The sequence below is a fragment of the Phasianus colchicus genome, chromosome 4 (assembly GCF_987193195.1).
Source record: "Phasianus colchicus chromosome 4, bPhaCol1.hap1.1, whole genome shotgun sequence".
NCBI classification, from domain to species: domain Eukaryota; kingdom Metazoa; phylum Chordata; class Aves; order Galliformes; family Phasianidae; genus Phasianus; species Phasianus colchicus.
Window position 1 is genome coordinate 54637973 of NC_143439.1, and position 14854 is coordinate 54652826.

General features: G+C 35.7%; 1 protein-coding gene across 4 annotated transcripts in view; it reads right to left on the reverse strand.

The window, feature by feature from the left end:
* Positions 1 to 296: 296 nt before the first annotated feature.
* RBPJ (recombination signal binding protein for immunoglobulin kappa J region) overlaps positions 297 to 14854 on the reverse strand; it is an 88500-nt gene continuing 73942 nt past the window's right edge. For all 4 annotated transcript variants that reach the window (XM_031588447.2, XM_031588445.2, XM_031588444.2 and 1 more), the window contains exons 4-11: positions 8618 to 8783; positions 6899 to 7073; positions 5297 to 5434; positions 4977 to 5089; positions 3643 to 3783; positions 1523 to 1678; positions 797 to 900; positions 297 to 675 (exon numbers count right to left, since the gene is read on the reverse strand). In XM_031588447.2, coding sequence (XP_031444307.1) covers positions 360 to 675; positions 797 to 900; positions 1523 to 1678; positions 3643 to 3783; positions 4977 to 5089; positions 5297 to 5434; positions 6899 to 7073; positions 8618 to 8783 — 1309 coding nt within the window. In that variant the 3' untranslated portion in view covers positions 297 to 359. The remainder of the gene's footprint in view (positions 676 to 796; positions 901 to 1522; positions 1679 to 3642; positions 3784 to 4976; positions 5090 to 5296; positions 5435 to 6898; positions 7074 to 8617; positions 8784 to 14854) is intronic.

A 14854-nucleotide genomic window follows, 5' to 3' on the forward strand; every position in this document is an offset into this window, starting at 1 on the left:
AAAAAGGTATGGTGAAAATGTACCTTTTATACTAAAGCTTATACAAGTTCCTTGGTCCATAAAAACTATGTTGTGTTCATGTTTTCTAGTTTGCTCAACATGTATCCCAGCCACATTTTTATTTCTTGCCCATTAAAAAAAACAGCTGAAAAATAGATTTTCAATAAAGTTCTTATGTTTTGGATGTTTTTTTTTTTTTATTGTGGCTTCTATATTTAAGATTAGCACTTGCAGGTAACCAGGTTCGAAATAATATCACCTAAAATGGAAAGGTGTTTTCCCATGAAACCACAAAAATTGTTCAGTTCTCTTGAACGTAGCACTTAAAAGTCAGTTAAAGTCCAAACAAACAACGGTAGTTAGGAAACTACAGTTGCTGTAGATGATGTGACGTTGGTTGGATTTGTGCTGACATTTGTGTAACTTCCCTCGCTGTTTGCATTTGTCTCACTGGAAGCCATGAGGCTTGAGTTGGCTCTGAGGATTGCTCCAGCAGCACTGCAGTGTGGTCGTGGCCCTGGTTCTGGTGTGTATGTAAAGGTAAGGCTGGTGGAGTAAATTATGCCATCGTTACGGACCAAAGTTACTGGAACTTGGACTGGTTGACGGACCCACCTCCAGCCCTCTCGAAATGCAGAAATATCTGGAACAACACATAGCATGCTCTCTGCACATCTGAAAAAACAGGAGAGTCAAGTCAACTTAGTAAACAAAACTTAACCTTAAAGAATGAGCATACACTATGAAAAACATCCCGTAAACATAACCACCATAAAAGTAGTAGGAAACACCATACCTGTACATAGTTTCAGCTTCCACATCCCCAAACCAGACACGTAAATTTGGAGTGAAATTCTGTCCTGTAAGTTCCAACATTGCTACATCCCCACCGCCATTCAACTGGATGAGGTGAGTATAAAAGAAGAAAACCCACAAAAAAACATATTAAGAAAAATACCCTAGAAAAATTCCTTTTAGTGCACATATGAACTGTAAACAATGCTACTGGTATCAGTTGGATGAAATAAAAATAAACAGACCTACACAAGTGAACTGTAAAAAAGTAAACTCAATAAGATACTACCAAACAAAGAACAACATCTTCCAGAGAACACTAGGAGAGCTTTAAGTTATTCAACAGCAGATAGCACATTTTCTTAACACACTTTCAGCCCTGTACTGTTTGATGAGTAAATGGCTATTTAAAGAGTCAAAATGCTTTTCTAAATAACCAGAAGAGAATTGAAAGTCCTAAAGATATCACCACCATAGTATTTTAAAAAATAAAATTCTTAATGTACAGAACAATATTGTTATTCACGTGACCAATATTAGTAGTATTCATGTGATAGATACACATTCTGAAACACAGCTGAGAAAAATTATTGCAATGTAATTACCTTATATAAAGCTGGTAGGAATCTTCTCCTACAACAGCCCACAAAATTACTATAACATTTAAATCAGTATAATAAGAATAATCTCATGTGAAAGAGTTTATGAAAATAAATACGTCACTTACTTGAAGACTTTCTACAACAGGCACAGGTGTCACTGGAGCATGGACAGGTCCCATCCCCTCATAAAATGTGTACTCTGCTTTATCTGTGCTAATGATTGTCCAAGAAGCTCCATCATTAATCATTTCTTTATTTGGTTCTTTTGGGCATGGAGTGGCCTTAAAAAGAAAATAAGTTTGAAGTCTGATCTGTAGAAATGTTTGACAGTAAGAGAGCTAAAAAGCACCTCAGTCAATAACAATATCTATTATTTTCATCATATGTTTCTCCATCCTTCATCTCCAACAGAAAGCACTGAATATTTTTCATTTTATGAATTATATCTGGCCAAGCACCATGATTTACTTATTTAAAACTTGTTCTTTATCTAGAAAAAGATGAAAAAACCAAGCTAACATTCTAATGTTTGTTTAAAGACATGGGAGAAGCCGAAATGAAAACCCTGCAAATAAGCTAGAAACCTACGCTATCCCTTTGTAAATCACGTATCATTAGTTTTATATCTTTGTGTACTGTTTCTTTATGGCAGCAAAAGCCCTCTCTGAACAATTCCATTATTTTGCATTCAATAAGGAAATTGTGCACAAGTTAATTACAGACAAAAAACCAGACTAGAAAACTTTTAATAGCTAAATTCTGCTTGCTTACATAAAGTTTTAGGGGCATCTTGACATACAACCATCCATCCAACCTGTTATATTACTTTACTCTCAAAAAAACATTAGACAAACTTCACAAATCTAACACAAATGGCAGCTCTTCTTCCACAAAGTGAGCACAGACTGGCTAGACTCCTACTTCAGAAACTAGATTCAGCAGTCAATATTCAGTGAAAGATGGCACACATGCTTTCTTCCCCAGTCTTGGTCTTCTGGTCCAAGGGAAGAAACAGAGAAAATGAGATGTCTTTCCTGACACTGGCAGAAAGATTTTATATTTTGTCATGATTCCAGTTACCAAAAAGTGATTACAGACTGATGTGCACATTAACAGATTTTATTCAACAAGTAGAATAAAAATTCAGAAGAGTGGGGTGTCCTTTCACCCTCCCATGTGGAAAGTTTGGATCTCTTTTCAGACTGGGCTCCGCAAGTATCATGATACTAAAGAGCGTTAGTCTGTGGAACTGCAGGGACATACATTTCTAGCAGCTGTCAGAGCAGCAGGAGTTCCTAGTTCATTCAGCCCTTCCCACAAAGTAGTTAGAAAAACATCAAACAACAGCAAGGCTGACTCTGAGACACTGCAATTCCTGTTTCATTGTTTTCTTTTCTTCCTGGCAAAGATCCATTCTGCTTTACAAGAAAATACATTGATAGATCTCTCTGCTATCTCCTAGTGGAAGAAGCGACAGACCTTGTCCACTCCTGACCTTTAGGTCATGAATGTTTCCTGAAATATGAACAAAGCTTCTCATATTCTTTCCACTATCACAGTGTAGGACAGAAGTCACCTGAGACTTTACCAATCTTCCTTGCCCCCTCCCTTAAAAACGCTAGCTTTCTACTTCCCTGCTTCTACCTTTTAAGAAAGTTCCGAGTCTTTACCAAGTTCGTTGCTTTACCTGGAATACAGTATTCTCTCTCAATACCCTTCACTATTTGAGCAGCCCTGGATTTTTAAAGAGATCTCTCAGTTGAGATTAAATCTGATTACCACTCTTCTACTGTCTGGAATTACCACAGTAGAAGTCTGCTAAAAGCACACTAACACACACAAAACTGAAGCAGCTTGCTGGCATATTATGAGATGTCAAAGCAAAATGCAAGCTATAATTATTTTTTTAGGCAGCTATTCCTTCAGGTTGATTCCCATTAAAGTAACTCACTGGGGATAATTTTCTCCACCTGCTGGAGAAAAATTATTGAAGACAGATGAGTACATTTTTACTGACAAACCAAATTTCCATGGTTTTACTCTACTATATACCCTTAGCCAAGAGGAAGACAATTCAACACTGCTAAGTGCATCACGAAAGGCTATAATGAACTGTACTTGCTGATTTTTCAAAAGAAATATTCTCATTCAAAACCAACTGCAAAACTGGCAATCATACATATTTGTAAATATTTGGGAAAAGTCTGCAACCAAGCTTTTCATTTATCAAAATAAGTTAACTCACTTGAAATTGGATTATTCTCTCCTGGGAAAGGCACAAATACATTCTCTCAGTGTCTTTAAGGTAAAATGCACATTTATGGAGCTGCGATACTGGATCATCTGCATCCAATAATGCTGTTTGCTTATCTACTTTTCGAATTATCTGTGAATGAAAGTTGTATGCACATTTAGGACAATTTCTATACTTCGTTACATTGAAGATTACACTGCAGATTATGTATGTAATGTTAAGTACAGGAAGTGAACAATCATAATTTTCAAGTTTCCAAGCCTCCTGTTTTAATAACGTCAGATTAATAATTTCTAATAATTTTTCAAAGACACAATATTCCAGTTACAATCAGTACTACTCCTTCAAAATACTGTATGCAAATACAAAATATACATTGTACCTTTTTCCTCATTCCAACAGCAAGAAAAAAAGTCTGAGCTTCAGCAAAATCTACGTTTGGTTTGTTTCTTGACAATGAAAGAACAGTAGGTCAACTATCAGTAGTTTTCTACAGAAGTACATGCTTCCAACACTGATAGTATCAGTTACACTCTATGGCAGACTGGCTGCTGAACTAAATCAGTTGAGAAATGAGGATCTACTCTAAAGGTATCGAGATGGCCTTAAGCATAATATTGCAAATACAACAATCACTGGTTATCTTAACAGTTACCTTTAAGTAATATTTAATTACCAACTGAAAAGAACAATTGTTACTGACAAACTGACAGCACAAAAAAATACATTGACTTAATTCAGAGTATTATTTTATTTTTAAAAATTAAATTATTCCCCTACAGGTAGTGGAAATAAGTTGGAATACTGGAATTTTATCTCAACTTCTAGAAAAAAAGTTTAATATTTCATGTTATGCAATATCAGCAGAAGCAGCAGCCATAGTGCTCAAAGATTTCTTAGCTAACTATCTTCTAGCTTCAAATCAGTAGAATACTTTTAAATGTAGGCTGAAGTCAAAAAACAAAACTGTCCTACTGGTTGCAAAGCCTTTAAGTATTCATATTGAATAATGAATAAAGTATTTTGCTACAGTGGGACCTACATCACTGTTTTTAAAAAAGACCTTTTTTTTAATGACAGCTTGCAGACTAACCTACTTCGGTAGGTTTGAATTTTGAAAAGTTCCTTGTGCTTAATTTGTAAGTTGTTCTTTACTTATAGCATTAATCTGCAGATATAAAAACGAGTGTCATTTGCATATAAATTGTGTATTACTAAAACTAAACGTATAAAGCCAAAACTGTAAGGAGTGAAAATGCAATTATATAATTACACTAAGCAGCCACATACAATTTAACTATAACAGCGGAGAAATTAAACATTACCAGTCTTGGGAGTGCCATGCCAGTAACGGAGCACACAAGTTTGACAGTCTGCCCATAATGAATGTAGCCATCTCTCACTGTGAATTCTTCTCCTTCCGATTCATCATCATCCACTGCATGAAAAAGGAAATTCCACGTTATTTGTTTAAATAAGCGTTTTTCTCAGTATGAGGAACACTTAATACCACACTACTACATCAAATATACACTCGGTAACAAATCTGTGCTTGGGCAATTAATAAGGAAGAAAAACAAAGGACTTTTTTGTGGGGATGGAGGGAGGGAAGTTAAAAATATATATTCCTTCATTTTTTACTTACAGAGGTGAATGTAAAATGCTCCCCACTGTTGTGAACTGGCATGGAAATTACCGCCTTCTACGTGCAAATATCTGGTGCTAACTGTTTGGGATCGAAGTCTATTAAATAGTGCCACTTTTGTCCCTGATGCAATACATACTGCAAGGAATACATAAAGACTTCAGATTATAAAATTACTTCATTATTATTACAAAAAAAAGTAAGTCACAAATACAATAAAATAAGCCGATGAATATTGGAAATGAATAAATAATTCTCAATTATTTACTGGATTATATAATACTTATATTTGTGACAGACCAAAAATAGTTACAAAATTATAAGAGGAAAACATATAGAGGCTGTTCTCCAAAGGCATGCTACTTCACTAAATTCTGCCACTTGGCCAAATGGGCCAGTGCTTGCCAGCTGAAAATTCTCCATTTACAGCTTTCAAATAACTGATTATTTGAACAGAAGCATTAGCTTACCCTCGAGAAATATTTAAGATTACTCTCAGTGCTCACTGCATTTAAAGTATAAAGAAAAATTATCCTTACAAATCACAACCAATTGAAATGAAAACAGACAAATATATAAAACTGTAACCATGCAACTTGAAATTTTCTCCGATCTGAACTTTCTCATGACCTGAGTACGAAAGGCTAAGTCTGCTCCCCTAAAAAAATTCAGCTACTATCACTGTCATCAAAACAGGCATGTTTCTTCTACTGTTAATATTTACTAATGAAAACGCCTAGTTCATATTTGTTGTCCATCAAAACTATCTGTCTGAATACAAAGTCAACAGTGCATACTCTGAGCCCACGGGCGTAAACTGCACAGCAACAGACCGCCTTTATTCATGTGGCAAGCTAGCAGCCCCGAGATCCACATTCCATAGGTGAATGGGTTCCAGCCCAACACAGATGGAAGAGCCCTTTAAAGCACTAGTGAAGAGAGAAAAACAAACAAAAAAAAAATAACAGCATCTCTTGAGGTGCTCCAGTGGTAGCAGGCAAAAATTTTGGAGAAAAAGCAAAAATGCTCCCAATAGCACCAGAGATATCTTCAGTTAAAAAATAGGGCAAGCAAATAAATCTGGGTGAAATATCATCATACAGATTTCTTAGCAAATTATTTAAAAGTGACCATGCAAAATATATTAAAAATAAAAACACAAAAATGGCATGAGACAGAAAGAAGTTGACTGTGACGTGAAGAGGTACAGTCTGGGAAACATGGAAGTATTCCTACCACAGTCTGAAAGTTATCTCTTCACTACTGATCAAAACATGCTAAGCACCAGATCAAGGCAGCTTAAGGGATTCAACAGCTTAGAAAGCTGAGACAGAGCATTCTTTATGAATTTGTTTACAAGGATTTACTCCTCAGAATAAAGGTTTTGGGTGGATCTTTTGTATTCACTAAATAATTGTGACTGTATAAAACTAGACGGCATAATCAATATAGGAACATTTAAAAATATATTGCTGTGTGTAATTCTAAAATCATTTTTTTCATTGAAAACTTCATATTTTATACTGTAGTCACATCTTAATAGATTAAAAGCAAAATGGAGACAAAATTGCTTCAGAAAGAAAAGAATTGTAAAATACTTACAGTCTGCATTTTTCAGTGACTGCTTCTTTTTAGAAGGCTTGGAGATGACTTTGATTCGTTTACTGAGGAACACACCGATGTCATCACTATTGCCATAGAACATTTTTACTGATAGCATGAAGTGCTTTCTCTTGTCTGAATCTGATATGTATAACGTTTTGGCAGTGCAATAATTCTGTGGGTAAAAACATAATATTGTTCCCTTTTTCAAATTAGCTCAGTACAAGAAACTCCATATGTAACTGTGAATGAAAATGGTGTACCAGTTTTTCAAGCAGATCAAAAATTGCTTTCTCCTCTCTTCCCCACTAATAACAACACTTGACTTTTTTTTCCTAATATGTATGGAATCCTTCCACATGGAAATCATTTATAGACTACTTTTTAGCTTTGTGAAGTACAGCATCTTACTTCATTACTTCAACTCCTTACTAAGACTGGAAAGCAAGTGATTACAGACTATAGCTGTGTCAAAGCCACATTTGAGATGGTAAGAGCACCACTAAAAGTGGTGTACAGCTATAAAGTCAGTACAGCAGATATGCACAAGAAAGCTTGTGCAAAAAAAGAAAACCAACCAAAAAAACACAAATGAACCACCAGCAGCACCACCAAACATTAAACCAAGCTTTCCTTGAAAGCATTGGAGAGGATTTAGTTTTGAAATCAGTGGAAAGTTACGAAGAGCTAAATGCTTAAGCTAGGTGACAAGAAGAGATGAAAGACCTCCAGAAGAACTTCTTCTATCCTTCATTTTAAGAAACAAGTATATACAAGAGCAGTGTCCACCTTGGTATAATGAACATGTTTCTGAGAAGTTATACTAAAAAAATCTTTAAGCCTGCAGTAGGATTCTGTGAAACCACATGCTTAAGCTGTAAGGCACATACAGCATGTATTTTGTGAAAACTCCCGCAGTTAGTAATGGCTCATGGAAGTAAGAAGTCAGTTTTCAGAACCATTCAAAGAATCTGTTCAAATCCAAATAATCTGATCTGTGGTGACCTAGCTTGGTGACCTTGACCTTCCATGGCAGCAACATGAGGAGTAAACACAATATGGAATTTAGATGGATTCCATTGTATATTTGGAAGAAAAAAAACAACACACAAGCAGTAACACAAAACATTTCTAAGGGGATGGTGCTACAAATAAAATTGTAGTAATCAGCTGGATAACACTGCATAATTAGACAACCAAATAAGATGAGCTCTTACATGCCACCAGACTTACTCCAATTGTTTAAGTCACCACAAACGTGTTAAAAAAATCTGGTAGGAATTTATATTACTGTACAAAAAAACTGTACTACACATATAAAGAGGCACTTAAAATGTATTTTTGTGCAAAGGAATTTAATGACCACTTCAGCAGCAGATGTTGTTCAGATGCTTCCTTAATATTATCCATTTGCGCAAACCAGTGAGACAGACAAAGACTTTTGGCAAGCAACCTTACTTCAGTTAACCACCGAGGCCTACCAAATAATCTAACAGAACTGACCCTACAAATGAAAAGTTAGCACCATGCTGTAATTCCATGAATCACGTCCATTGACTCCACTGTCTTGTATATTTGAGGCTTTTTTTTTTTTAAACGACTCATGTAGTATCTGCTACAGAATAACTAAAATTACAATAAGCCAATGCATGCCCTGGAAGGCATTGCGTAGTTATAACATCCTTTGTGGAGATCTTAAGTGCATTATTACACTTCTACCTTTCCTTCCAAGTTCAACTGCTGCATTTCTTGGTCACTGTTTCCTATTCCAATGAAGGCGCAGGGTTGTGACTCTTGCTCAGTACAACCATCCCGTTCCATTTGCTCTTTTTTTTTCTTCCATCCACTGCCCATAAGATACACACACGGAGGGGGACAAAAGAACCTGAAAATGAAGAACATTATGAGATTACATCCAATTTTTAAGGAAAAAATAAAAACAAGCATTCAAAATGTTGTAGATCCAAAGCTTTCTCCATCAATTTGCATTTTCACTGCAGTTCATATATGTATGCTTTTCATTAGCCTTAGAGATTTTCTAAAACACAAATGGAAAAAAGAGAAAAAGCAAGGCAAAAAAGTATTAGATGCCCTGTCAACAAGCATGTCTCCATTGTAAATAGGAAACAAATTCCATCCCTATGAAATAAAAACATTTTCTTACCCTCACAAAAAGGAAATTCTCTTAAAGAAAGTAGAGAGGTCTTCCAAGTGATGACAATGTTTTGCTTTTGTAATCAACATGATTAAGACACATCAATACCAGCAAGTAATTTAATGAAAACCTAGCAACTGCAATTTTAAAATATTTAGGCTTTTATCATTAACAAAGGAAAAGGAGGGAGTCTATTCTGTTCAAACACAAATTTATTTTGTTTATAAATGAATCAGGTGCCTTCAGCAGTAATTGTAAGATGTGATTTATTCTTTAGCAGTCATTCTAGATGCTATTTTAAAGCAAAAACTTCAGAAGAAAAAGCCATGTATTGTAATGCCATGTATTGGTCTTAAAGTTTCTGCAAATTGTTAAAAGGACAGCCTTAAGTGCTTTTGGTTTTAGTTTAACCTAGAGGTGCAGTGTTTTTAACATCATTTAGTTAAAATCAAAGTTGAAAACGCAGAAGAACTATTAGCATACCATACTTATAAAAAAACTAAAGAGGCATGAAAGGAAAGGAGAACTGAAAAAGGTTCTTATTCCATTTATTTCACATTGAAGTGTAGTACTTAATTTGGCAATTCTGACATTCAGTAACATGTCCTGCTGTATTCCTGTAAGTAGGTACAACATTTTCAAAATGTGCTCTGGAACAACTGAATTCATAGACAAACTCTTTAAACGCTATGTAAGCTTTTATTAGCATACATCAGCTTTAGTTTGAAAATTAAATTTAATAAACTTCACCACTTCAGTCCATCAGCACAATTATCTTTCAAAGACATAAGATGCTTTTTTAAGTAACAAATTTCTAAAAAGAAGAAATCAAAATCCTGACTTAACAGTCATAATAAAAACACAAACAGTAAAAAACCATATAAGTAAATGCAAAGATTGGTAACCATTTCAGTTAGGGCACTAGTCAATATTTATTCCTTGTTCATAAAACAAAAATTAACTTTTAAAGATTTCACTGCAATTCAAAATTTCAGTGGTTATGATAACCAGCAAAAATAGACTCTTGCAGGCAAACGCCAAGCAATCTTGAAAAATTTTCACTGCTAATTTATTTGGCACTTCAACTTCTCACTCTTTTTAAAACGCATCCAAAATGATTATATAATAATATACCATATGGCTTAAATATCTAAGAAAAATCTTTCAAACCACAACACTTTCCATGGTTAAAAAAAAAAAGACTGCCTGCAAGTTGGAATTTGTAGAAAGTAGACCTCTATATGAGGTCAAAAAAATCTGCATGTTTGAAAAACCCATTAATTTCATTAGTGGAACTGCTCACACAGATTGCTTTTCAAACTTAATTCAGAACCAAATGCTGTATTTCCTCCATTATGATAATCCATTTCACCAGAGATGTACCATAACAATTATTTGTTCCTTTTATTGCCTTCACACTGTTGTCAAGGATATAAATGGAATATAAAATTAACTATGGAATTATGAGTTAATGGAAATCTGTTTGTAGAAGTGAACTACTCAAAGTTCACCAAACAATATTTTTTCATGTGCTTATTGCATCAGTGTTAACTATTTGCATTTGATTCTCTGGAGGTAACTATGGGCCAGATGAAGGCTCTGGGATTTTTTTTTCCTTCCAGTTGAACATGCAGAACACAGAACCAACACAACAGGTAGCAACTTGCCAATTTGCAAAACAGATGTTTCCTGACAACTCATGAACCTGAAAACCTACACAACAAAGTAGCTCAAAAATAAAATGTAACACTTCTCCAGCAGTCGCACAAGACAATAATTTCAGTAAACCAGTCGTGAAGTAAAATGCTGGAGTTTATAGTTATCTGACACCAGAATGCATTACTTTATTGCTGTAAGCACAGAAGTTGAAAACTACCTCAAACAGAAACAGTAAGTAATAAATACTTCCTATGAAACAGGATATAACATATACCACTTCCTTAGCTCATTTTATGTCTTTTCCTCATTTTTTGCTACCTGACATCTGTTCCAGCTTTCTTAGTGACAATGCTGACTGCTTCTGCAGGGCATACTTAATATCCTTATGGAAATCTCTTACACACTTAGCCAAGCATTTCCCTTCCTACTATAAAATTTTGATCACTGAATCGTAATGCATTCCCTACTTCTCACCTGCACTCACTTCATAAATTAGATCAGTACAGACTATGTAACCTAATTTCTCTCAAATGCTTATCTACCAAACAGAAAAGACAATCTTAAGATAATTTACATGTGCAAGGGAAAGTACACAATGACAATGGCTAAAGTAACAGTAAAGTATCATAGTGTGTTTACAGAAACATAATTTATATTACTTTTTTCAGCCCATACCTAGATGCAAATACCATAGCTGCTTCTAAAAACCTTTTCTGAAGATCAGCTACTGATGGCTGAAAGTTCTGGATTGTTGTAGGAAAACGGGGGAAAAAAAACAAAGCTAGCACAATGATTATGGCAATATTATTATACTCATCATGTCATGGGTAGGAGGCCTACTTTTTTCATTGAGAATCTGGAAGTAAGAGGTGCATCAGTTCAAGATAAAATCTTGTATTTATATTACTGGTTAGAAGACAAAAAAACCCCAAACTTTTTATCATACCGATTTTCATTTCGGCTATATTCTAAATCAAGACCTTTACATACTTACGACCACGAGGTGGCAGTAAAGACCCATAAGATACAAGTTTTTCCTCGTTATACATTAAAACAGAAAAACACTGGAAGACTCCATATTACCAAACAAAGACATAAACTCCCACTTAGACCATTTCATGACAGGCTAAACCTACAAAACAAGGAAAGAGCAAGTGATCACAGTCTGAACAAACTTTCTTCTCTGTCACTTCGTATTTACAACCACAAGCACTCATGTATGGAAAAGGTTAATTATACACTTTATTTCCAACAGTTTTCCAAGTTTGAATAAGAGCTGCAAGTATTTTATTTCTAATTATCAGAGGGTATTAAATAATGTGACTTACGTACATTTAAAATAACTACTAGAGAAAGTTTCTCATTAATAAAACACTTTCCATGTAAACAGGATTATAAACGTTCACATGAGAGGTTGGCTTTCAGATACCCATGAAGAGGGAAAAAAAAGAGAAAGAAAATCACCTCCCCAGAACACCCATGTAGGTTATTTCCAGCATTGGTGATGAGAAAAATGGTAGGACAATGTTTGGTGGAACAAATGAAACTATTCTTCCTTCAACTTTTGTTTTACAGAGCCTACCTCTTTTTTCTTTAACCACAAACTAAAATAAAACTGAGTGGGAGGCAAAAATTCTTCTGAAGTATTAATCTGACCTACAGTAAGAAGAAAATGATAGGTGCTATGGGAAAGGCAGCTGCCTCTGGTTGCTCTGAGTTTGGTCAGAATTTTTAGTACAAGTACTGATGGTGGAAAATCATTATGATTTATCAGGATTTATAACATCTTCTTACTAACTTTTCTCTATGCTACAAGTAGATTGATAAATATTTAATCAGCAGTAAAGCAAAAAAGTACATTTGTCCATGAGGTAAACGTTTAGCAACTTGATTTGAAAATCACAAATATCTATGAGAGATAAACTCTGTAAGCTCTTCCATTAATCAAGTATAGCAACCAGGAATATCTTTCATGGACAAAACTCGTTCTGTGTCTGTTAGTGTTTCTGGACAAGATGCCGAGTCAGTATCTCCTATTTGCTGATTTATAACACAATGGTTGACTGACTGAGCCAGGATAACACTTTGGGATACTGGGTCTCTGAGAATACTTCATGTATTTGGTGACAGCATGTACTTAGTGCTCTTGTGAACTCCTAGCTTACCTATGTATGATGCTTTCCCTATACAACTTCCAGTAATTTGTAACTGGTGTAATTAAAATGAAGAGTAGTTGATGTTGTCATCAATGGATAGTTGATGTTGTTATCAACTAAGCTAATGTTGTGACTGGCATTAGTCAGGAAGGATCAGGGGATCTACCTCGAAGGAGAAAAGGGCTTCCACAGAGTGCCCTCTTTCAAGGACCTAATTTCATAGATAACTTAGCAAAGAAAAGGCCACAGCTTTACCAACCTCATGTTAAGCCACTAAGCTTAGAAACTCAGTACAGGAAACAAAAGCAAGCTGGTACTCATTTTTTTCCTGACAGATCTGGTCCATCAGACCAGAAAGTGAATGTTTTTCCACGGCAAGAGCACCAAGCTGAGGTATCTAATGATGCTCTCTTTTATTCCAAATGACTTCAAGGGAAAAACAAAATAATCTCTAATGGTTTCCGAGCCTTAACTGTAACAAGCAAAAGTGGAATAGATTTGAGTCTTTGGCACCACCTGGAATATTGTTTTTAATTAGACAATCACCAAGGAGAGAAAAACATTCCCCCAGCCCCTTCAGTCAACTAAAGCCAATACAGAAAATATGATACATTAGTAGAGAAGCCACCCTTATTGAACTTATCAAGGCCTGAAGGGATAGCAAGAAAACGAAAATCAGCTCATGTCTTTGCTAACTACTTCTGATATATCCAGTTCTATTTTCAAACCACAGGATTCTGCTCATAAAGGTTAGCTTTTTCAAAATATCCAAGACCCTGCTAAGGGTCCAGAGGAAGGCCATGAAGATGACCAGAGGACTTGAGACCTCTCCTATGAAGACAAGCTGAAGAAGCTGGACTTGCTCAGCCTGGAAAAGAGAAGGTGGTAGGGAGACCTCACTGTGGACTTCCAATATTTACAAGGAAATTATAAACAGGAGGGAAATATATTTTATACAAGGGTAGGAACAGGGAATGGAGGTAGGACAGGGAATGGAGGGAATGGAGGAATGGTTTTAAACCCCCATCCCTGGAGGTGTTCAAAGCCAGGTTTGACAGGGGCAAGCTGATCTAATACTTGATCTAGTGGTTGGCAATCCTGCCCACAGTGAGGGGGTTGAAAACTTGATGATCCTTGAGGTCATCTTTCAGAAGACTGTGCCTACCACCTTGTCTCCTTTAACTTCACAGTGACAACAGCAGGGAAGATGGTTCTTTGTACCAGTCCATCAGCTTGGAGTCAGGCAAGGCAGAATTTGTTTTCCAATTACCCACATTATTTTGATCATGAAAACATTCAGTCTTCTTTCCTTTTTAGGAAAGCAAAATGAACTGACAACATCCATTAAAAAAAAAGAAACAAATGAAACATAACTAGGTGCTGGAATGCTAAGGATAAAGCAGTGGAGTCACAGGGTAAGCACTAGAAAAGGCTATGCTCTCAACAACACAGTGCAGGGAAGGAAAATATTTGAGCAGAAATTGCAGAAGCAGCTCCTTCACTAAGCAAGATGCAAATAGAACATTCTCAAGGCTAATCAGCACTGAGAATTTTTTTAATACTGAGTAGCACACAGCCCACAAGTACCAATCTGGCTCACAACCTTTCACAAACTACATCTTGGAATCCAAAACACTTCAGTCCTTCAAACTGTTGAATGTTCATGCTGTTCAAACTGTGACTCTTATACTAGTAGGATAACCACTGAGGAGAGAAATCTCAGCCAACAGTAAGTACACAAGTGAGAGAACATAAGCACACATCAAACACCTACACTCATTAGGACTAAAGGTGACCTGAGCGCCTCTATCAGTTGAATGCTGCTGAAAAATGACAGCCACCCCGCATGAAACATCAGACAAAAATTCTTAAATTCAGCTCAAGCCAGCACTGGGCTTTTTACCACTGAATTTCTTAATTCAACTGAACAACACTAACTTAGGAAAGAGCAAGGCTAACAAAGTGCACTCAAAGAAGAACCCTCCC